Source organism: Babjeviella inositovora, assembly GCF_001661335.1.
Source record: "Babjeviella inositovora NRRL Y-12698 unplaced genomic scaffold BABINscaffold_9, whole genome shotgun sequence".
NCBI classification, from domain to species: domain Eukaryota; kingdom Fungi; phylum Ascomycota; class Pichiomycetes; order Serinales; genus Babjeviella; species Babjeviella inositovora.
Window position 1 is genome coordinate 83,832 of NW_017566846.1, and position 23,248 is coordinate 107,079.

Below are 23,248 nucleotides of genomic sequence, written 5' to 3' on the forward strand. Positions count from 1 at the left end.
GTAATCGCATACTTCTAGAAAAATGAAAATACATAGGCACTAAGATCTTAATAATCCGAGTAAATGAAGGAAAGTGGCTTGCACAAGTTACTCACGCATATCATGGAATTACGAAAGAGTGACGTCACACATTGATTCGGAATTAGACAAGAGAAACAAAGTGAGAAGACGCATCTTTTACCCATTCTGATGGTACGACTAAAGAGTAACGAAAAGCCACCATACGGGAGCCCGATCAACCCTCCCCTACACAATGACTGAATAAATACGATTACCTGAAACGAACTGAATTATCAGTTTGGTACTTACAAGACCGGACCAGCGGCCTGGACCTCGGCAGTGGCCTGGTCGGAATACTTGGTAAAGTTCTCGGCAAACAACGTACCCAAGTTCTTAACCTCCTTCTCAAATTCCTTCTCGCCGCCAACCCATGACTTCTGTGGGTTCAAGAGCTCACTTGGCACACCTGGAATGGCGACTGGCACATTGAGACCGAAAGTGCCAAAGGTCTCGTACTCGGCCTTGGCCAAAGAGCCGTCGTGGATGGCATCCAAAATAGCACGGGTGTATTTCAATGGACATCTCTTGCCGCCCTTGGCGGCGGAGTTACCGGTCCAGCCAGTGTTCAACAACCAAGCGGTGGCATTGTGCTCAGCCATCTTGTCGGACAACTGCTGGGCGTATCTCATTGGGTGCAAGGCCAAGAATGGCTGCCCGAAACAAGCGGAGAAGGTGGCCTCTGGCTCGGTGACACCCTCCTCGGTACCGGCCATCTTAGAGGTGTAACCGGAGATAAAGTGGTACATGACCTGGGCCTTGGTCAACTTGGAGACCGGAGGCAAGACCCCTCTGGCGTCGCAGGTCAACAAGATAATGTTCTTTGGGTGCGAGTCCGCGAGACATGGCAACTTGGCAGATGGAATGTACTCGATCGGGTAAGAACATCTGGTGTTTTCGGTAAAGTTTGGATTTTCGTAGTCAACCTCACGCGATTCTGGGTCGTAGACAACGTTCTCCAACACGGCACCAAACTTGATGGCGTTGTAAATTTCCGGCTCCTTTTCGCCGGAAAGGTCGAGGCACTTGGCGTAGCAGCCACCCTCAATGTTGAACACACCGTGGTCAGACCAGCAGTGCTCATCGTCACCGATCAACTCTCTGTGGGGGTCGGCAGACAAAGTGGTCTTCCCGGTCCCGGAAAGACCAAAGAAGAGGGTCACGTCACCTTCCTTGACCCCCTGGTTGGCGGAGGAGTGCAACGTCAAGATCTTGTGGCGGATCGGCATCAAGTAGAACATGACGGTAAAAATCCCCTTCTTCATCTCACCGGCGTACTCGGTCCCAAGAATCACCATCTCCATAGCCTTGAAGTTAATCTCCACGGAGGTGTTGGAGGTCATCCCTCTGGTATGGATGTTGGCTGGGAACTGGCCCGCGTTGTAGATAGTAAAGTCCGGCTCTCCGAAGCTGGCCAACTCCTCTTCGGTAGGTCTGATCAACATGTTTCTCATGAAGAGCGCGTGGTAAGCACGGGCGCAGATGATTCTGACCTTGATTCTGTAGCGAGGGTCCCAACCGGCGTAGGCGTCAACCACGAACAACTTCTGTCTGGTTCTGAGGTAGTCAATGGCACGGGAGCGCGACACCAACCAGGTGTGCTCGTCAACCTTCTTGTTGACCGGCCCCCACCAGATTTCGTTGGTAGAGGTTTCTTCGTCGACAATACGCTTGTCCTTTGGCGATCTCCCGGTCTTCTTACCAGAGAAAGCCATCAACGCACCGGTAGACGAGATCATGGTGCCCTTCTCCAACAAACCATCCTCGTACAACGTTGGAACGGCGGCATTGTGGCGCACAAGCACATCTTCGTTCAACAGGTACTTCTGGATGAACTGACGGCCGAAGTCGTTGTTGTTTGGGTTGTTGAGAATGGTTGCGGTGGAATGAACACCGACTTGTGGGAGCGTGTCGACAGATGGCATATTTGGTTACTGATGTGAGTGTAGGAGGGGAAAAGAGGAGAAGCAATTGGGAGGACGGGGCCGCATATTTATACCGCACCGAGAGTGAAAAGTCCAGAATGAGTTACGGGTCCCTTCCCCGGGCGAAGGGCTAACGGACCAAAAAAGAAATGTACTGCTGCCCGGCGTCCCAAAGCAGAAGGTACTGTGGGGTGTGCGCTGGCGGAAAGTTCCGGAAGGTATCAGCGCGCCCCATACATTGCGAACGCATCCCGGGAGAACGCGGGAGACGGTTCAACCCAGGTCCGAGCATCGAGTTTTATCGGAATATCAGTATGACATTCCTAGAATGGGATAAGAATTAAGAAACGTGCTGATACCTGTTGCGTTTATAATGTCTTATTGAGTATACGTGTTCTATGTTCAGCTTTCCGTCAGTGGCGATCTGGCATGCAGTGGCTGTCGTATGACGAGGAATTTATCTAGAATAAAGGTTGAAAAAAGAGAGTCGGGTATATAAATAAAAGGAATAATCTGGATCTGAGGTATTGTATGATAATCTGGATCTATAATATCAAGCAATTTTTCGACTCTCGTCTTATTGTCGTATTATATACCCCTCCCATCTGGGAATATGCTTACCCGATCTCGGAGTGCTCTCAGTACTGCCAGAACATGATGGAACGATACTTCCCCTGCAGCTAAAACAGGGCGCTATACCCATTTTTCATGGTAGGCCAGGTAAAATATCAGACAAGACAACTTGGAACAAATTTTCTGAATGCACGACGGTATAATCGCTCAGTTCCAAGCACGTGTATGTATAGCCGGGTGTGGACTGTGCTGGAACCAGCTTTGTAGGCGTTCTCGCGGAAAACGGCACCCCATATAAACTTCTCCGGGTGTCCGGAACCGGGGAAAAAAGCTGCCAGAAATGGATGTTTTGTTCCGTGCGTTCGATGCTCGAAGGTTTAGACTTGGCAAATGGCACTTCTGAAAATGTCAGAAGGTATTATCTGAAGTCCCGAAGACGCCTCGATGTACTCCGAGACCATTTCCGAAGTACCCCCGAGACTCAGAACCACATGCATGCCAATGCAGCCTCCATGTACTGTCAAGCTGTAGAGAAAGCATGCGATGTTACATAGAGGTATACCGTGCCGATCAATCGAAGAACTTTTTAGTGAGTTGTCACCGGATGGGGTATTATCCGGAGTACCGTTTCGCCGAGAAGGATCCTTCATGGTCGTAGAGCCTAATGGCATGAGTGAGATTTGCGTGATCTAAAGCTTTAGACACGGTTTTGTCAGTCACCCGTTTAAGCATTCAACGGTGACTAATTCTTTTCGCCCTGAAAGTCACTGAGTTGAGATGTGCATGATTCTGATGGTCTATGGGATAAAATATCCACTAGAAGCTGTCGCACCGTGTAATGACCTGAGTACCATATTTGTATCGAGAGAGGTATAATTATGCAAAGTTCTCACTACAGATACTTTCGCTCCTCAGAACCGAAACGAAATTTTCCCTGTAGCCGACAGTTAATCAAGAAGACTCAGCAGAGATAGTTATCGGCCAAACCCCACTTTAGTGCTTTATAGGAGTCAAAAAGTAGCACAGATAATGTATCTATAATATTGTAATATTAGCTGAGATCGTATAGCTACTGGTAATCTCAGAGCAGGGGTGCCTGGAACAGCGTCCTCTTTATAGTTTTCGATCATGTGACAGGATTTACGTATTTTTCCACCGCGCATCGTAGAGGTTACCCGGGAAGAGGTTAAGTGGGGGGAAGTTAGCGGAGAGAGGTGGGGAGAAGAGCTTGTATGAAGTCGCACCAAACCGTGAGTTTTCCATTGAATTTCGGTTAGAAGGAACCTGAAGGTTTAGTATAGGTGATGTATAAGTTTAACCTCGGTAATCATTGGAGAGAGGGAGATAAAGCCAGAAAGTCAACAAAGGTTCAGATAACTAGATCGGTATAGTGCATGTGCATGCCTAGGGCCTATTTCTCACATTCGATTAAATATAAGAATGGTATCCCATCAATCGTCAAAAGATCTAGTATTACAATCCATAGCTGTTCTTACCTATAAATCCGTATAATCATTCTATTGTTGCCATGCCATGCTTTTACAACAAGGCAGTCTACCCTGGAACTACATGCCCGCCAAGAATGGCCTTGTTTCACAGGAAAAAGTCATGTAGCTACCCCCTTTTACCGTGGATCCTAGGGATACCCCGGCATTCTTTGTCGGGACACGCCACTTTCCCACAATAAGACATTGAAAAAAAGTGAGCCAGGGGTCGATTCTAACGCTTTTTCGCTCCCTAAATTACCAGATACACGGAATATGGCTCTGTGCGCCTAGCCTACGCATACGATATAATCAGGTCATCTGTGATTACGACTGTTGTCTTCCAAACAAGTGACATTTCACTGAGACTATGAAGCTATAGTATCTTTATTCCTCAATATCTTTCCAAACTTTTGAAGGATATTGTAATCCGTTCGAGTATTATTCCCTAACCTAGTAATGCCTTATCGTGGCACGAATGAGATAACGCCGGCAGCTTCCCCGAAGAATGACCCATGATTAGCGCAACTCTACCCATGTATCACGGCCAACGGCTCACGCAGACACTTGACGGATTTCGCACTAACTATTTCACAGATCAGGCGCACGGATCTGTACCTCTCGCCTGCTGCGGCTCATCTCGATTCCTCGGGTGTCGTGCCGCTTTCCCCGCTCCCTTAGGATGATACCCAACGACACCATATTCACACAGATATTGAGATTGCTTGAATATCTCGAAGCATAAATGGTGTGTTACGGGGTGGTTATAAGTTGTGTGATGATTGTCTTGTGAAAGGGCCTCAGGATGACCTCCCCATTGTAGTCGTTGCTAGCCTAGATTTTGCGTGTCTCCGGTAGCTTAGCGCGCCAAACCGCTTAATTGGGAATTGGTACGCCTCTCAGGCGCAGACCACTTATTGGATATTTACGGCTGGCCTGATGGGTGCCCTTAAATCGCATTCGACAACGAGGTTCCCACGTACAGTAGACACCCATAAGGGGCTCATCTATTGAACCCGCTATATATAGTCATGGAGTGAACCGTAGGACTATCGGATAATGACAAGATTTGTAATCACGGATGAGGATCTACGCGCCCTCTGGGCCTGCACGCAGCTTACCACTTTTCTTTTTTCCCTGTAACCGTGGTACTCATGTCCTACCATAGTAAGAAAATTATATAGCGGCAGTGGATACTATTTTCCCACGCCTTACCGCCCGCCCTTGCTACTTCTTTAGTATCCATCTTTTCCTGGTTATTCACCTTTCACCACACCCCAAATTAGTGCAAACATGCCCCCCTCCTATATAGCCACCTTAGCCCCCGCCGTGCCCACGCCCGTGGCCTTGGGAATCAAATTGAACCAGACGCTTTTGAATGACTTCCGCGAGTGCTTGACCCGAGGCATCCGCCCCAAATTGGTTGTCAAAGATGGCCAGGTAGTAAGTATACCAGAGTGACTGACAGTGAAATGGGTGTCCCAGACTCACAAACCTGAACAGTTTTGGAAATATGACCAGCCTTAGCTTGACCTCATCGTGTTCTTTATGGCAAAGGTCAATTTAGGGCCTCATTTTTTTCTTTACGAATTTGAGGTCAATTTTGTCCCGCCAGCCCAGAGTGATCAAAAGAGTTACTCTTAAACGATGGCTAGTCCTGCTTCTTGTCACTTATAACAGTTTCGACTTCAAATACTAACTCCCCCAGTTTATCAAACTCGACAGTGTCACCTACCCCACGTCACAGGCGCCTGAGTTGAACCGCACAGACGTGTACACACGCGCACACGACGGGGATGCGCGTGTACCCGCGTTCCACACCGCCGCGAAGATCGCGTCGCGGCTCACGGTGCTCACCGCGCGCACCCAACCGCAGGATGGGCCCGCGGCGACGCCACAGCTCTTTACACCGCACCCCCAGCGCTCACGTGCCGGTGGCCTCTCAGCCAGCTCCTCCTTGCTCAAAACGGACAGTGTCAAGAAGTCCAACACGCTAATCGCGACAAGTAAAAACGTACCCAGCACACGGCTCTTGCATTTGCTCGCGTTGGGGCCGCTTTCACCTGAAACCATCGCCGCGCGCACTCGCCTCGCCCCAAAGGAGGTTGATCACCTCTTGCATATCTACGGCGACATCTACGACCCGCACACAAACACAGACGTCTTTGCAAACCCCGCAACCACACGCGGCGAGGACCTCTACGTTCTAAAGGATTCCGGCTATAAGGTCTTGAAGCCGTGGGAATGGAAGGCGTATACCCCTGAGCAACGCAGCCAGGTGATTGAGAACACCCGACTGGCGTTGGACCGTTTGGGGTATGGTGAGAATCACACGGTGAGGAAGATACTCATCGAGCCGTCGAAGCGTGTGACGTCGAGGACCCAAACTCCGGAGATGAAAGAAACTCCGAAGGAGGCTCAATCACCAATGGAGATCCCAAAGACGGCATTGGAACAGTCAAAGGTGGTTTCTGACCTGCTAAAGACTACCTCACCCAAGGAAACCCTTGCAAAGGTACCTTTAGAAAATCTTCTGGACGGTACAGACAGACTGAGCTCAAAGAGGGCATTTGGCGGGGCAATTTTGACCTCTGTCTCCACCCCAAAACTCAAGCTGGCCGCAAAGAAGCGCGTGCGCGTGCCAGACTCTCACCCGGAGCCTCTTGCCACTGCCTTGCATATCTCGTCATCCTCCGCCTCGCCCGCGTCTTCTGACGACGACGATGCTCGCGCGCGCATCAGACTGCGCACCGTCTCGTCCACCTCTGCCAGCTCGTCCACCAGCTCCATCTTGAGTAACCAGTCCGCCAAGCGCACCAAGACGCTGGCCTCGCCATCGGCTAGTGATTCGTCACCCGAGGAATCGTCGCTCTCCCGGAAGCCGCTGCGTGACGACCTTGCCCATAAGGAGTATCACCGCAAGCTTGCGGCAAGATTCAAGCTCCGTTACACCGAGTACGCATCGCTCTACCGGCAGTTGAAAGGCGGGAAGGCCAGGACTGGTGTTGCGGACGACTTGCGGCGCTTGACCGCGCTCCACAATGACTTGGCCTTATGGAAGCAGAAGTTGTGGGACTACGAGCGCGAGACGGCTGCGCTGCGCAAGACCGCAACCACAGCTAGTCTCACCGCTCAACACAATCTCAACCCGAAGAACGCCATCGCAGGGCTTTCCTCTGTAAACCGCAACAGCAACATCAGAAAGAAGCGGGGTGTTGCTTAGAACAGGCCACATTGAGGTCACCTTTGATGAGACTACACCGCCGTTACACTTGACTGGGCCGGTAACGAATCTTTAGGCTTGCTGGTATGCCTTCCATCTTTGATTCTGATATTGAGTGTTACATCTTTGATACTGGTATTCTGTGAGTATTCTTCTATCATTGATGTACACCAAGTACTTTCCACCTTTTATTTTTTTTTTTTGTCGTTTGAGTAGTGCTGAGCGCTTACTCCACCCACACCATATTCTCTGGCTCTTTCTACGCTTCCTTTTGCCTCTAAGCTTGATTCACAAACTCGTTTGTGAATTAAAAACCCCGCGATAGTGTTACACTAAGCTCTGTCCAGTTTTTTTTGTTTTTTTTACTTCATTTTCAATACACGTACAAGTAAAGGTGATGGGCTAGGTAAACGGGCTCAAAGCCTGTAAAAGATATACCAAGAATGTAATAAAGGACGCTAGCTATAGTTTTAGTTACAAGTGGACTCTAGGATGTGTGAATCAATATTCGGCAATATTCCAGTCTCTGTCAATCATGTGGAAGTGAATTGGGCTGCGTCCGGGTAATATTAATGCTAGTGCATGTAATTGAAATGGTCTGAAAAGTGTATGTAAATATACAAACATCCCCAGACGGGTAAAAATTGGAATTATTCAGTGGAAGCGAAACTTATACATGTTTTTTATTCAGGATATTATATTTACATATGTGCATGTTCCAAGTTATATTATGTTTGGGTTAAAGTATATTGATATATATTTTGAATAGAAGATATATATGTTGAAACAAAAAACAAGGATATTAATTATAAATATATTGAATATACCACTTCATACATATATATATATAGACCCTACTTCATTTACTAAGAGAAAATAATTCTGGTTTTAGAGAAACATATAGTAAATTGTGAGAAATATGAATTTTGCGTAAAAACTTGAAGAAGAAAGCACCCCAGTTTAGGCGATATATTTCATATCTGCACCGTCGTTTCTACCAGGCTCCTAATGCAGATAAATTTGTTTCTAAGTAAGATGATGTGAGCTCTCTCACGTGGTTTGAATGTCACGTGCATCAGATGGAGCAAACGGATCTCACACTAGTAGCTTACTCTCGGTGTTTTCTGCGTTTACTGGCTAGTTCAAACATCTGTACTCCCTTATAAACTTCCATACTCCGTATATTATTTTAAATTTTAACCTACAAACTTTCTTACTCTCGCTCACTTACTATAGGCCTTGAATAGATCTGGAAGCTCTTCCGAGAATTCCCCAAATCAACATGTACCTGTGTGAACGAGAGTTTAGCTTTCATTCTGCATTGTCTTCTTGGCGTAACTCCATAATGCATGAGGATTTTAACTGAAAATTCTCATACGTCAAGAAAAGCGCACTCCTCCCCACGGAGTAATCGCTGTTAACGACAGATGCATCCCGCTTTTTCTCGGTAGATCAACGAGATAATAATTTAATCTACAGAGCGTGCAGAGGATACCCTGCATTTAAGTGTTTAAGCCGCACCACATGCGTATTTTAGTGTGACAGGGTGCCATATTTCGGCCATGGGAGAGGGTACTAAGTCTTGGAAGTGAAAAATAGTTTAGGGACTGAGGGTTTTCTCTATGCGCATACAATTATGTCTGGAGTAGTAAGGCCGTTATCTTCCGAGTTTGGGCGCTTTTCTCTGGGCTTAATTGCTGGGACGGCCTTCGCTTCCCCCGAAGCAGAGTATATAAATACGCGCATTTCCTAGTTAAACTGGCTATGCCCCCTTTTAATCACTCTGTATATACCTCCAATAATCCCAAGATGCAATTAACTTCTCTCCTTGCGGTCGCTGTCACTTTGGTCTCCTCTATCTCCGCTAGAGCTGCCCCGTTCGCTAGCCCATTGAAGCACGGCTCGGAATTCGTCCAAACCAACGGTGAAGTTGGTATGTTGTACCCAGCCACCAGAGAGTGGACTGAGTCGGCCGAGCTTACCGCTCCATGTGGATCCAATGCCAAAATCCAAGACAGAACCATCTTCCCATTGGATGACGGTTTCGTTTCTCTCATTGCTTCCGAGAGGGCTTTCGAGGTCAGCTTGAGAATCTCTTACAACAAAAACCCAACCAAGAACTCCGATTTCGACACCTGGTACACCGGTAACGTCTCCAAGCAAATGGATATCGGCCACACCTGTTTCCAAATGCCTGATCAACCTTCCAACATCAACTCTGGTGACGTTGCAACCATCCAGTTGGAGTACATGTACGAAGAAGACGGGAAGTACCTCACCCACTACGCCTGTGCGGACATTGAGTTTGTCGAAGAGAGTGTTTTCAAGCTTTCTGACAATGCTTTGTCTTGTTTCAACGCCACTTCCAACGATTACTACTCTGAAGACTTGGCTGACAGGGCCACCACTACTGCCAAAACTTCTTCCACCTCCTCTGCCAAAACCTCTTCCACCTCCTCTGCTGGTGCCGGTCACTTGGAAACGGCTACTGGTAGTATTGTCTTGGGTGGTTTATTCTACCTTTTGACTGCGTTTGCCTAGGCTCTCCAAAGTTTTTAACTGCAACGCCCTCCAATGATCTCTTTCGTGTTTCGACACACGTAGTGTATTTATTTTCTAGTTTATTTTTTCGGTCATATACCTTTATGCCACATCGGTTTCTGCCGAAAAGACAAAGACAATTGTGCTATCTACGCGGTGTAGTCGGTGAAGGGACTGCAAAGAGTCGAAATAGACACTCCCAGGGAAGCATGATGAAGCCCCAGACCTAACACCAGTATATCTGGTAGAAATACATATCTAAGATACTTAGGGTGAGCAATGTGAACAAGGATCGTAGTCCTTTATATGGGACCGCTGGCAGACATTTCGGAATCTAATGGTGCAGAACGCTATGCACGAGAGACCAAGGAGCGGTTTTATCTTGATCAATAGACGAAGGAAGGGCCATTGGTGTTCACCATAGTAGACCAGTGTACTAAGTGACCAAACACAAGCTCGGTCGCTTCTCCAGGTGTATTTCCACACCAATCTAAGCCTACTTACCATCTCCGAGTAATTTAAATGGAATGGCTACGCAATAAAACAAATGCAAATTATTATTTTGATTTGACTCCCAAACCTGACCATATGCCTCTACAACCCCACTCCCTTGTAAAGCAAAATCAAGGCGCTGTCGCTCTCGCCGCCGCCGCACAACGTTTCGATCTTTTCCCTGTTGACGGCACTGACCTTGTCATCATTAAACCTCCACCAGCTGTCGCCCTCCAAATCAGTCTCGTCCTTCACAAACGCCTGGTAGTGACCAGAGTCGGCGGAGGAGCCCTGGTGGGTAATGATGGCCTTCAACTCATACAAACACGACGGGTTTTCGCCCGCCTGCAGGTCATAGGACTCCGGCAAGATCTTGGCAAAGTCGGCAGCAAACTTGGCGTTGATCTCCTTGACCTTGGCCTGTTGCTGCTCCTGGCGCTGGAGCGGCGTGCCGGTCTCGAGGGTCTTGGTCTTCTTGAACTCGCGGGTTTCGTCAAAACGCGTCTTTTCAATCTTGCGCAACTCGTCGCGGAACGCAACCTTGCTCTGTTTGATGTCGTCGTCCAACAAGTCGCTCAAGTCCAACTCAAACGGAAACTGCACCTTGCGCAAAATCTTGGACTTTTTTTGGGTGTCTCTTCTCCAGAAGAAACGCACAAACTGCACGTTGAGGTACTTTGGCAAGCGCGTGATGGTTCTGGTCAACTCGTAGTTCGCGTTGCCCCCCAACGTGGCGTTGTTCTTTTCGATCGTCTCCTTTAGCGAGTCCATAAGGCCGTCACGCAAGAAGTTGGTGCTCTTGGTGATGTGGCAGTTCAACTTGTACTGGTCCTCCTCCAAGGAGTATGTTGGCTCCTCAGCCACATCCACACACTGGCTCTTCACCTTGAACGAGACGCCGAACTGGCGACGCAAGTCCGGGAACTGCTGCATCAACACCGTCAAGATCTGGGAGTACGCCTCCTCCGCGTCCTGCTGCTTATAGAAGCCCTCGTTGGAGCGCTCCGCGAATTGCGGATAGAGCTGTCTCAATGAGCTCAACACGGCCACTGGAGAGATCTTGGCCTCCTTCTTCTGCATGCGTGCAAAGAGCGTCTTCATGAACCCCGCGAACGCCGCGTTCGTCCCTGTGGGGGTACCTGACACCAACTGCTGGCCAATGTCTTCGTTGTTAAACAACGTCTGCAAGGTTGAGTTGAGGTAGCATGTGTTACCGAGGTTGACCAATCCGGACGGCTCTTCGATGTTGATGGTGCGGTACGGATCGGCGTTCAAGTCTTCGATGAAGACGGTCTTTTCCACCGGAGCCTGCGGCAACTGCTCATCTGGCGTCCCAAGCACCATAACAACCTGCTTGTCCTTCAAGTTGAGAGAGGACAACATGGCATCGTCGCGCACCTGGCCGCCCTTGACCAAGATCTTTTGTCTCTGCGGCGGGATGTTGGTGAGAGAGTAGACCTGGTTTTTGAAGGTCAACCCAGTTTCCTCCAAGTCGAGTTCCATTGGGTAGGACTTACCCGCGTTTTTAATTGTAACTAGAGGTTAGTATCATAATAAATAGGCACCAGAGCTTGGCGTAATGGAGGTGGGCATCATGACGCGCAGACTAGTCATCGCCACCAAAACTCGCATTTTGCAGATTCTGGCGTTTAGCTAACGTCCACCATATTTCGGTTACAAACTGGCCATGTAGTGAAAGATACATACTTGCAATTGTCGACATCGTTGGGGAACAAGAGTATATAATAGTGTAGAAGGAGATAAGTGGTTTTGAAGGCAAACCGGTTCGCAGTTTACTTGACGCGTTGCGCTTACGTAAGCGACCCCGAAACGAGCGTCTGGCGTAACGTTGTCAAGTTGATATGAGCTGTGATAGAGATTATAGTAACTTCGTAACCGATACACAACCGCTAATACGGCTTTACCCAGATATTTGTCAAAACAAGAGTATAGCTGGTTCTCACGACTTTCGTTCCTTCCCATTGACTCACAGCCCTAATGTCTATCAGATACGTCATCTTGTTGTCCCGCCAGGGCAAGGTCAGATTATCCAAATGGTACCAGACCATATCGCAGAAGGAAAAGACCAAGATCACGAGAGAGTTAACAGCAATGGTGTTGTCCAGACGAGCCAAGATGTGTAACGTCTTGGAGTACAAAGGTATGTGAGGGCAAGATCAGAGACTCACGGTTACTAACCCTTCTAGATAGCAAGATCGTGTACAGAAGATACGCATCGCTTTTTTTCTTGGCGGCTATTGACAACGAGGACAATGAGTTGTTGACGTTGGAAATTGTGCACCGGTATGTGGAGCAAATGGACAAGGCGTACGGCAATGTGTGCGAGTTGGACATCATCTTTAACTTCCAAAAGGCGTATCACATCCTCGACGAGCTATTGATTGACGGCCAGGTGCAAGAGTCGTCTAAGCGAGAGGTGTTAAGACGGGTTGGCCAGGCAGATGATCTAGAAAACATGGATGAGTTTGAGAATATTTTGAGTTAATATACGCGAGAGCGAAGCACGAGCTCGGCTGAGCCAATCAGCCATAGTGGAAGTGCAACTAGCACCGAGGGAGAAACCATTGTATATATAATCTTGAAGAATTATATTAAGCTCCAGGATGTAGCCTTGAAAGGAAGCAGGGATGCAGAGAATAGTACTAGTCGTCTATTTTTGATCAAATGTTAATTGTATCCCTAGGTACCCTTGTAAACATGTTTATCAATGAATTTGTTAATGCACAAAGCAAATCCCCGGCTTTAAGAATTCAACCAGAGGTCCACTGATTATCCAAGTTACATTGAACGTTTGTCAACTTTCCAAGCCCTAAAATCTATTGACCTACTAAAGTTTCCGATTTTTCATTGCGTATCGCCAATTAAACTACCCAGAAGTAGCACTTTTTTCTAAATTCTAACCGTTCTAATGAATATAGCAGATCGTAATAACATTTGAAGCTTAGCTTTTATCAGCCACTTTTTAGGCATCCACACCCTGCTTTAATATCCTCCCATATTAATAGTTAACCTCAGTTTCATCCATTCGCCTTTACCTCTCGCGATCCTAGTTTTATCAATACCTTATCTATACCAGCATCCTGCATGGTACCCCCCTAACAAAATCGCTTGGGAAGCCGGCGCTTGCTCCCGTCCAACCAACTCATCACACATGCTTCTTAAGCACACAAGAGCAATCCCTAGACTCTCAAATATTAACAAGACACTTAATAGATTGCATATCATGTCCAGAGACCCCTCCTTAGCTAAACTCACGAGTCTCGAACCTTTATCTGGCGAACACGCGCGCTGGATCAAATTGGAGAAGATCAACTACACCGATCCGGAAGGCAAGGCCAGAGAGTGGGAAATGGCCAGCCGTACCACCAGACCGAAAAATAGCACCATTGATGCTGTGTGTATCTTGGCTATTATCGAGGACAAGACCTCTGCGGACGGTCCCCGCATCGTGTTGCAGAGGCAGTTCAGACCGCCGGTAGAGGGCGTCTGTATCGAGATGCCAGCCGGTTTGATCGACCCCAACGAAAGCGCCGAAACGTGTGCGTTGAGGGAGTTGAAGGAGGAGACCGGCTACGTGGCGGACTACGCCATGGAGACCAGCCCGTTGATGTTCAACGACCCAGGCTTCTGCAACACCAACATGAAGCTCATCACCGTAAAGGTAGATCTTAACGATGAGAGAAATGCCAATCCGCAGCCCGAGTTGGAGGAAAAAGAGTTTATCGAAACCTTTACCGTTCCATTGAAGGACTTACACCTGGAGTTGTTCAAGTGGGAGGCCGAGGGGTTGAAGATTGATGCCAGGGTGCAGAACATTGCCGCTGGGATTCAGTTGGCCAAGAAGTTTAAGTTTTAGGGAATACATCAGCCATGGAGTATTGGAGAGATCTTGTCGGTGAGATTGACATTCGTGGGGAAGCAAATAAACAAAAAATGTGTATTGCATACATTTGGTATGCTTCATCTATGCTAATGGAAACGGATTGGTACAACGTCTATATTTTGTTAAGCATATGTGAATCTGGGCGTATTGGAACTTGTATAAACATTACCAGCGAGCGATTTAAAAAAGTATGTCTACTTTAGTCGAGGATGAGCGTTATCAGAGAAGTGGGTTATATATGCAAACGGGGCTAAGCGTTAATGACTTTTAGTCAAGTGTGAGATGAGTGGGCCCAAGCGCCTTATTTTAACGTTATCAATTGACTCTGCATGGGCTAGGGAAGACAAAAGCTTGTCAATATTTGAGAAAAAACATTCATATTAAAGAATCAGAATTTTATCTTCTAACGTCTTAATATTTAAACTAGTGCATTTATGCTTCAATGATTGAACTGTCTAGACTGAACTCTTAGTCTCTGGGGACACCCGGGGATTATAGTAGTGCGCGGTTCACATGGTTCGCACACTAAACCTATGCCGCTTAAAGCTTCACCATAACAGACATATTACAGACCATCTCCACTCCGAATTTCATCAGCATGAGCGACTCAGAAACCAACGCCCTCAAATCCCAAATTCAAGAGCACCTCATCTCCTCGGGAAATTATGACCGTCTCTCCAAGGCCCTAGCGACCAAGCTCTACGAAACCGGCTGGGTCGACAGCATGAAGCAGGCAGCCACAGCCAAGGCGTCAACCATGGATAAACCAAATTTCGACGAGCTAAACGAAAGCTTGCAGCAGAAGGGAATGGACTTGGTGAATGACACCGTCAAACGAGACATGATGGCGTTGATTAAGGAGTACTTGGACGGGGTCATCTCGTCGTAATACAACATGAAAATTTACCAAATACAGCACCGGCACAGTGCACCTTGCACAGAGAATCCGAGCCCCCAAAAGTACAACTGGGAGGCGGAAAGACAGACCTTCAACATGTTAATATATTATAAGATACCTTCCTCCGTATTTCTAGTAGAGGCATACCAAGAGTCACGTGCAGATATACATTGCTTACATAATCAACATTAACTGGGGCTTGTGATTTGTCGGGACTCGGCTTTTAAAGAGGGCAGATAGAGAAGAAGCCTGTTCGCACTCTCCAACCAATCGACATATTATACATCATGGGTGCCCATACCTCCAAGCCAGCTGCTGAAACCAAGGTTCTCACGCCAAACACCCCAGTCAACTTCACAGCCTCTTTCTTGGCCCAGTTGGAAAATTCTGCCGAGGTATGTACAAAGATCCAGATACCCGTAGAGCAAGCGGGTTATTGGTTCCAGAAATGAGACCAAATTGAATTTTCACTCAATCGGAAACACTAACGTCTTAGACTGACTACACCCGTTCCCAGAATGCGGAGCAGTACATCCAGGAGAGAATTGCCCAGGAGTTGAGAGGTTTGGAAGCCAAAGCTCAGCAGCAGTTTGAGGGTCAGTTGACCAGCGCTTTGTTGACCAAAGATGAAAACAACGATGCCTCATCCTCTGCCTTGTCAGAAAAGTTGTCCAAGTTGACCGAGAAATTACAGGAAGCAAAGTTCTCTGCCGTCGGTCCTTCCAAGACTGTGCTCAGCGCCAAGCAGTCTGTCATCCAGTGCTTGCAGGACAACAAGGGCAAACCATTGAACTGTTGGGATGAGGTGGAATCCTTCAAGAAGTTGGTTGCCGAGTTGTAAGCGGCCTGTCCCCGAACCCAAAATGTAATATATCATGGGTGCATCAGTTACAACCCCTATAAATAAGCTATGATTAGTCCAGATTATAGAGATTTTGATGTAACAAAAGATTGGAAAGGTTATGGCGGGATCTCGAGTCAGCCATAAACTTACCAGCAATATAGGAACAGAGAGTTTTACACGCGGAAAGTAACAACTACAGCTCAGGGATTGACTCTTGGGCCTAGCAGTAGAGATATTACCGCGGTTCAAGCGACGATAAATAATGCCTTATTTTTACCGACATTTTTTCAGACTCTAAATTTGATGAATTTCAATCCAATATAATGATTTAGCTTCGATAACAATCTTCCGGAGTAGGCTTTTGTGAAACCTTCCACCGACCAAGCAAAGCCAGAAACTTTTCCTATTTTTCCGAAATTGAAATAAACCGTTGCAAACCTGAACCGTGAACTGAAAGTGACAGGGGAACCGTGCTTTATCTCGTACGCATTGTTCTTTGACATTATATTTCGAAATTTCCACCAACGGTCCCATATAAAGGACTGCGATCCTTACTCCCACTGTTTATTCAAAGTATCCTGGATATGTATTTCAACCAGATACACTAACTACTCGCCAACACTAGCTATTTTTCATACCCCATATTTGATCCATAATCATGTCTTGCTGGCCTAGAACTTCCAAATCTTTATTGAAACCAATTATTTTTATATCCCGGAATCTCCAAAACTTTTAAATCTCTATATTCTGCCTGCATTTCTATGCAAGATGCATGCAGGTCAGATTCGGATACTAATGCCACTGAAATAACACAGGCCCTTTGCCACCCCAGTTTCTTGGTATGTTCTTTGAACTTTCGTTTACACTCTGCCTTGATGATCTCAGCCAGACCAAACGCCTCTGCAACGGTGGTTTATCCACCGGAACCTATCGAGATCATTCCCACAGAGCCAGACTTGCTCGATTACGACCACTACGGGCTCATCGCCTCCAGGGAAATCCCCTTATGCCATCCAACCTTTTCCGAACCAAGCGTGATGGCTGTTGCGATAGTGACAGACCGAAAAGACCCCACTCTTATCCATTTAAAGACTCAGAACATGCTTGTGGCCTCTGTTAGAGTCGACATGGCTTTGTTCCACGAGCTATCCTTCATCGAGAACCAACGGAAGACCAGATCCCCCTGTACTCACGTTGTGTCTGAATTAAGAGCTGAGATAAGGCATGGCTTATCCAATATGACAGCTGGAAACCTCACCCTCTCATACCGCTTGTATGTCGCCAGTGGCTTGGAGGTGGCGTTTTCTGAATCTCAGACGCTGCTTATTCGCACAGTTCTTGGGTTTCCTGGCCTACAAAAAGGCAGAAAACGCAAACTTGATATACCAGAGCCCGAATTAACCCCAAAGTACTTCTATGACATCATTACCGATCATACTCTCGCCACGACCGCGTCCCATGCCAAGTTACAAATCCCCAACTTGTACACAGACCTCTTCCCCTTCCAGACAGAAGCGGTGCTATGGCTCTTATCCCAGGAAGGAATGCAGTACGATTCTGGCCAAGTCTCTCCTACTAACCTCTGTCTAAAGACCCCTGAAGAAATCCACCACCTACTCGATAAATTGGTCTTTGGATGGGGAATCGTTGGAGACAACTGGTTTAATCGGTTTACCGGGCATGTGTTACCCGTGTCAGAGGCGTCGGGGTACTTAGATCGCTACATACACACTAATTTTGTCTCTACCGTACCTGCAAAGGCGCTTCTTGCCGAGGAAATGGGCTTGGGAAAGACGGTGGAAATCGCCGCCCTCATCTTGCTCAACCCCAGGGCCCCAAGGCTCATCAATACAACGTACAAAAACCACTCGGACAAGACAATCACGCGGGTGAAGGCCAGTTTGATCCTTCTCCCAGAGGCGATTCTCCAGCAATGGGTGGATGAGTTCCATAAAATCACGGGGGATGTGAAAGTCTACATATACAAAGGGCTTGCCGCAGCTAGGTGGCAGGGAACGTCGATCAACCAAATTCGTGAACGTCTCGCTGCGGAGATTGCCGCCGCTGATGTTGTAATTGTTGGCTATCTTACCGTGGCGAGTGAATTCCACTACGCTCAGTACAGCCATAAAACCCGGCCCCCAACCAGATCGTGTCGGAAAAAGGAAAAGTCGGATGCAGATTACTCTTCACCGTTGACAGTACTCGAGTTCCATCGGCTAATCATGGACGAGGCGCAAATGGTGTCGTCCACGTTCACAAAGCTCTCCCAGGTGACGCAGATGATCCCGAGGTACCATTCGTGGGCCGTCTCGGGGACACCAGTGAAGACAAAGATTGGAGACCTTTTTGGGGTATTACGGTGTCTCCAGGTGAATCCGTTTGGGTGGGTGGGAGGGGAGAAGCATTGGCTGGAGGTGCAGGCGAGGGTGAGTCTTGAAACAAAGCCCAGGAGTCAGGTGAAATCCGAGATAGAACCCAATATATACGGGGCATCGCCTAATACCGAGATTTCACCTCTATTTTCTCGCCTCTGGCGCGGTATGTCGCTCCGCCACACCAAGCAAATGGTTTCGTCCCAAATTAGCCTTCCCGCGCAAAACCGCATCATGCTCACGGTCCCATTCACGGCCGTGGAGCAAAACAACTACGACCACGTTTACGAAGACTGTCTCAACACCATCGGGTTTGACAGCGCCGGGACCGCTGTCTATGACTCTTGGGGCGACAACCAGACGGTCTTGGGCCACATGCGGCAGTATTTAGGCACGCTCCGCCAGTTGTGTTGCCACGCGGAGATCAGTGGCGAGTTAGACGTTTCGAACCTCAGTACCGTAGACGATGTGCTTCGGAACATGGTTGAGGAGACGGAACTGCAGCTTGTGGGGCTAGAGCGCGAGATTTTTACTGAAAGGGTGAGATTAGGCCAGGTGAAGGAGGTGCGGCAGGAGTATCGGGAGGGGTTGGAGATTTGGATGGGGTTGGTAGAGCCGGTAAAGGCGGTGATTGGGAGGGCCAAGGCAGGGGAGAAGCGGGAGGCAGAGGCGGAGTCCAAGCCGAAGTCGCAGGTGGCACTTGAAGGTGACGCAGAGGGGAAGGATGGTGAGAAGCCTCTGACTAAGGATGAACTTTCGGCAGACGAGCGGACGGAAAGATTAACCCGGCTTAATTCCAGGGTGCGCTCGTTCCACGATATCCTCCACCGGCTCTACTTTTTCATCGCCAGTGCACACTTCCGGTTATACAACCCACCAGGGGAGGCCAACAAGAACGACATCCCGGATGAGGAGCTTTCGGAGGCGGATTTGCACCATCGCAAACTCGAGGTGGAGTACTATCAGAAGGCGGAAATGCTTAGACGGGAGATGCTTGGAGATTCTATTCAGAGGGTGAATGAGATGATTGAGAGGGCAGAGGCAGAGGCGAGGTCATGGGCGAAGCCTGGCGCAAAGTCTGGGGTCAAAACCCTTCAGGCAAAATCCTCGGGCGATTCCGAGTACAAAGGTTTCAATAGCCCTGTTGGCCATGAAGCTGGTGTTACTGGAACTGCTAAAGGCTTTGGGCTTCCTCGTCTCACCTTCCCTCTCAATGACGCACTCAGTGTGGACAGCCCCACGGTGGCAATGTTCACGCTCTTCGAGGAACTCAACAAACAGGCGGATTTCTTCAACTCTGGCCTTGCGGCTTTACGAAAGCTCGTGCACACACGAATGGAGGATTTGGATGACCCGGATGGGGAAGAGTATGCGGCCTCTTTGGATAGCCAGGAACAGATCTACGCGTACTTGGAGGTTTTGCAAAGCGTTTTGGATGCCCGAAAGTTGGCGCTTGTTGGAGGGGCTTCGGCCTCGTCCGAAAGCGTGGCAAAGTCAGAAATGTTCCGTGCCCTCAAAGCTGGTGCCCAGGAGACAAAACCAGCGGCCTGTGACAATCCGAACCTCGCCTATACTGTGTTGCTCGCTAAGATCAAATTTTCCGTGCGGGAAAAGAACGAGGCGAGCGCGGTGTTCCGGAAGGTATCGAAAGCTGATGCGATGGCTCAGGTGAGAGAGCTCCAGAACTGCTTGGAGAGCGAGAAAAAGGCGATAGCAGGGCTTCAGAAGGTGTTGGGGTCGTGCAACGCGATTTACAACGCAAAGATCCAGTATTACAAGCAGTTACAGGAGATTTCTGATAACGTAAGAGCGTTTGACGGAGAAACGGCGGAGAAGGCTATGGAGGGCCAGGGAGAGAAGGAGAGAAACCTTGACGATGGTGTCAATCCTGGAGGGGTAAGAAGCCAAAATGGGGGTCGTTCAAGAGAACGGAGTCAAGGTTGGGGAAATTCGAGACAAAGTTCACAAGCCAGAGAAGGTTCAAGCGAAAGTTCTCAAACTGCAAGTGGATTGGAAAACTCTCAGGTTTCTTCCCAGAGCTCCAGAGATACTCCATCGGGGGAAAATACGCTTCTGGAAAGCCTTCTCGCGAAACTGTTAGATTCGGAAAGAAAGCTCCTCCAAAGTATCCGCGCCAACGAATCGCTTCTGGCACGGGTTTCCAACCGGTTAAAGTACCTCGACACGCTCTGCAAACCCGAAACCAAGGAGCTGGACCGATTGTGTGTCATTTGCCGGTGCGAGATCCGCATTGGGTCCATCATTCAGTGCGGCCACAAGTTCTGTAAGGAGTGCCTAGACGAGTGGAGCCAAGGCCACCGGACGTGTCCGTTATGCAAAGCGGCGTTTTCCGGGCCTGATGTCTACAACTTCACGTACCAGTCAGCAGCAGAAGTAACCGTTGCCAGAGAAGCCTCCCACTCGAGCCATCTCTTCCAGGTGTACCACGAGATGGACCATGAGTCAGCGGCAGAGATTGATGGCATGACTCTCGCGGACAATTTTGGGTCCAAGGTGGATTTGGTGGTGAAGAACGTGCTCTGGCTTCGGGCGAAGGATCCCCGGGTCCAGATCGTTGTCTTCAGCCAGTGGCTGGCATTTCTTCGCATCATTCAACACTCGCTAGAGCGGAACAAGGTGACTTCTTTGACGTTTAAGAAGGATGCGGCGACGCGGTTCAAGCGGGACCCCTCGGTGACATGTTTCTTGCTCAATACGAGAGACCAGGCTGCGGGCTTGACGTTAGTCAATGCCAGCCATGTGTTTTTGTGCGAGCCGTTGGTCAACACCGCGCTCGAGCTCCAGGCGATCTCGCGGATTCACCGTATTGGCCAGCAGCGGCCCACCACCGTATGGATGTATGTAATTTCCGAGTCCGTGGAGGAATCAATTGCCGTCATGGCCACGGAACGGAGGTTGCACTTGCTCGGAAGGGCCGACGAATCGGCAGTAGATTCGCTCCAATTAGCTGATGGCACTGGCGAGATGGTTGATGCCAAGGGCCATGGCGGAGAGGTGGTGGGTGATAAAGACTTATGGTTGGCTTTTTTTAGCAATAGGAGTTAGCTTTAGGTGGATTAATTTGAAGGTTTAGAGGTTGCATGGTGTAAGGCGGAGGAGATTAGACGAAGCAGGGTATTACTTCCGGCTGCGGAGGACGTAGACATTATTCATGGGCAGCTATTGGTATAAGCAGTGTCAACAATATTGAAGATGAATAGAAGGTTTCCGGCTGCCGAGGTTGTGTATTTGGATTGTGCAGTTAACCAAATCTAAACGGCAGGAAGCAAACTTCATTCACAGGGGACTTTCCGTGGGGTAGAATTTGTCCAATTACCGTTTAGCTTATAAGATTAGCTCATGAAAATTTCTAAAAATACAATGATAGTGACTCTGGGTAGGTCTGGAACCCTTAGTACAGGTGCTTGGTGTTGAGTTGTGAGCGGAGAGCCTCTTAGCATGTATTCGTGTTGAAGTGGAACGTAAATATGCTATCACGATACATGGAGTTGTAAGTGCTTCGATTGGGTTTGAGGATACACAGGGAGAGTGACAAACGATTCTTTGAAAGAGGTACTCACAGAAGCAATTGTCATATTGACGAAATATTCAGATATACGCTAATCGTATACTCTAGCTAGAATTGAGCGACAATTATAGAGAACTGAATATTATCTTACACGCCTTTTGTTTTTGAAATTCTAGCATCCGCTGGATAAAACATCAAACCATTTTTATATGTATTGCCACCACTCTTCTGTGATTGGCTTGGAAGAAGGTATAACAGGGTCAAAAATGCACAAGAATTTCTCTAATTAGACATTTCAGTCAACCTAAATTAGAATTGCCTGGGGGGTTTTCCGAGACAAAGGCTAGATGAAGCTCTATATGGGACGATAAATAGAAGCTGGTCCCAGGATGGGATAAAGGCGCAAGAAATTCGTCATAAACAAACTCCTTCGGCTTAGTCCTTGACCTTAATATAATCGCAAAAGAATGGTCCTGCGATTATGATACTTTTATACAAGTACTGAGTGCGGCTCACCATATGTATGCCGTGCAGCAAGGCACATACAACCTCGAAGACCAGATCAGTGCCCCCAAGAACCGGCCAAAGTCACCCATTTAACCATCGAAATGACGGTTGATCAGAAACCTTTCCGCAGAGTACACTCCGTGAATGAGATTAAAAGCCAAAAAAAAGGGTTACACACTATGCCAGTCAAACATACACGGCTAAAAGCAGCTACGAAAAAATCAACCACGGGTTGGATGGCTCTGGTTAGACATATAAGCCTCAACCATACATAGGTTGAAGCGCTTATTCAAGCGGTAGAGTATACAACAGGGCATTACATTGCCCACACAGCATCCTTACCAGAGAGGAGGATAGCGTGGGGCTCGATCTTGTCTATATTCTAAGCTTCCAGGGAGACTGTTGTTGCGGACCGATAGTTGAGCAAACTTATACCTAAGTCGTATGCTTCCAGCTCAGCCCTATTTCAATGCCTATGCTTACACTGATAAGGGCTCTTGAAGGACACGCATGTGTTCTCAGGTTGTTTACTTCCACGTGATCAAGATCCGTATCAACGAAGGCCATACATGGCTCCCATGTGCCGGACAGTACTTATGCGTAATTATCAGCCTTGAGTATGGACATGTGTAAGGCACGCACATGAAGAAGGATGATTGGCCCACCAAGAGCTACACATCGCATCGAGAACAAACAAATTTCCAGAGTAATATGCTCACACACCCAGACAATCTAATCCCTTTATAGCTTCAATTCGACCCCTTACCCGGCAACAGCATGGCTGAGGCGTAATCCTCAGCACACTGTGCAGGAGTGAAAAAATTTTAACAGCCGAAAAAGAAACGACAGAAAATTTTTTCCCAGCGCGAAAAGAAACGTCGTGCAAAATCGGTTTA

General features: G+C 48.0%; 9 protein-coding genes across 9 annotated transcripts; 6 read left to right on the plus strand and 3 right to left on the minus strand.

The window, feature by feature from the left end:
- Positions 1–4: 4 nt before the first annotated feature.
- On the minus strand, positions 5–2,071 carry BABINDRAFT_162358 (phosphoenolpyruvate carboxykinase (ATP)). Its single transcript, XM_019129308.1, has one exon. It carries the CDS (start codon positions 1,980–1,982, stop codon positions 306–308), a length of 1,677 nt encoding a protein of 558 aa, XP_018983981.1. The 5' UTR covers positions 1,983–2,071; the 3' UTR covers positions 5–305.
- A 2,403-nt stretch (positions 2,072–4,474) lies between these two features.
- Positions 4,475–5,034, plus strand: BABINDRAFT_162360 (uncharacterized protein). The gene has a single exon (XM_019129309.1). It carries the CDS (start codon positions 4,555–4,557, stop codon positions 4,723–4,725), a length of 171 nt encoding a protein of 56 aa, XP_018983982.1. The 5' UTR covers positions 4,475–4,554; the 3' UTR covers positions 4,726–5,034.
- A 601-nt stretch (positions 5,035–5,635) lies between these two features.
- On the minus strand, positions 5,636–6,273 carry BABINDRAFT_151709 (uncharacterized protein). The gene has a single exon (XM_019127235.1). The coding sequence runs from the start codon at positions 6,110–6,112 to the stop codon at positions 5,771–5,773; it is 342 nt and encodes a 113-aa protein (XP_018983983.1). The 5' UTR covers positions 6,113–6,273; the 3' UTR covers positions 5,636–5,770.
- Positions 6,274–8,950: 2,677 nt separating this feature from the next.
- BABINDRAFT_162362 (copper acquisition factor BIM1-like domain-containing protein) lies at positions 8,951–10,222 on the plus strand. The gene has a single exon (XM_019129310.1). The coding sequence runs from the start codon at positions 9,072–9,074 to the stop codon at positions 9,801–9,803; it is 732 nt and encodes a 243-aa protein (XP_018983984.1). The 5' UTR covers positions 8,951–9,071; the 3' UTR covers positions 9,804–10,222.
- Positions 10,223–10,380: 158 nt separating this feature from the next.
- On the minus strand, positions 10,381–12,044 carry UBP6 (ubiquitin-specific protease). The gene is made up of 2 exons (XM_019132163.1): positions 12,003–12,044; positions 10,381–11,830 (listed from the first exon to the last, which is right to left on the minus strand). Exons 1-2 carry the CDS (start codon positions 12,016–12,018, stop codon positions 10,398–10,400), a joined length of 1,449 nt encoding a protein of 482 aa, XP_018983985.1. The 5' UTR covers positions 12,019–12,044; the 3' UTR covers positions 10,381–10,397.
- Positions 12,045–12,369: 325 nt separating this feature from the next.
- On the plus strand, positions 12,370–12,874 carry BABINDRAFT_162363 (uncharacterized protein). The gene is made up of 2 exons (XM_019129311.1): positions 12,370–12,456; positions 12,503–12,874. Exons 1-2 carry the CDS (start codon positions 12,432–12,434, stop codon positions 12,799–12,801), a joined length of 324 nt encoding a protein of 107 aa, XP_018983986.1. The 5' UTR covers positions 12,370–12,431; the 3' UTR covers positions 12,802–12,874.
- Positions 12,875–13,418: 544 nt separating this feature from the next.
- Positions 13,419–14,592, plus strand: YSA1 (ADP-ribose diphosphatase). The gene has a single exon (XM_019129312.1). The coding sequence runs from the start codon at positions 13,468–13,470 to the stop codon at positions 14,170–14,172; it is 705 nt and encodes a 234-aa protein (XP_018983987.1). The 5' UTR covers positions 13,419–13,467; the 3' UTR covers positions 14,173–14,592.
- A 183-nt stretch (positions 14,593–14,775) lies between these two features.
- Positions 14,776–15,225, plus strand: BABINDRAFT_162365 (uncharacterized protein). The gene has a single exon (XM_019129313.1). The coding sequence runs from the start codon at positions 14,798–14,800 to the stop codon at positions 15,086–15,088; it is 291 nt and encodes a 96-aa protein (XP_018983988.1). The 5' UTR covers positions 14,776–14,797; the 3' UTR covers positions 15,089–15,225.
- A 159-nt stretch (positions 15,226–15,384) lies between these two features.
- BABINDRAFT_8910 (uncharacterized protein) lies at positions 15,385–21,382 on the plus strand (the record flags this gene model as incomplete). Its single annotated transcript, XM_019132879.1, has 4 exons — positions 15,385–15,492; positions 15,594–15,934; positions 16,774–20,212; positions 20,342–21,382. The coding sequence occupies 4 exons, from the start codon at positions 15,385–15,387 to the stop codon at positions 21,380–21,382; spliced, it is 4,929 nt and encodes a 1,642-aa protein (XP_018983989.1).
- Positions 21,383–23,248: the final 1,866 nt, after the last annotated feature.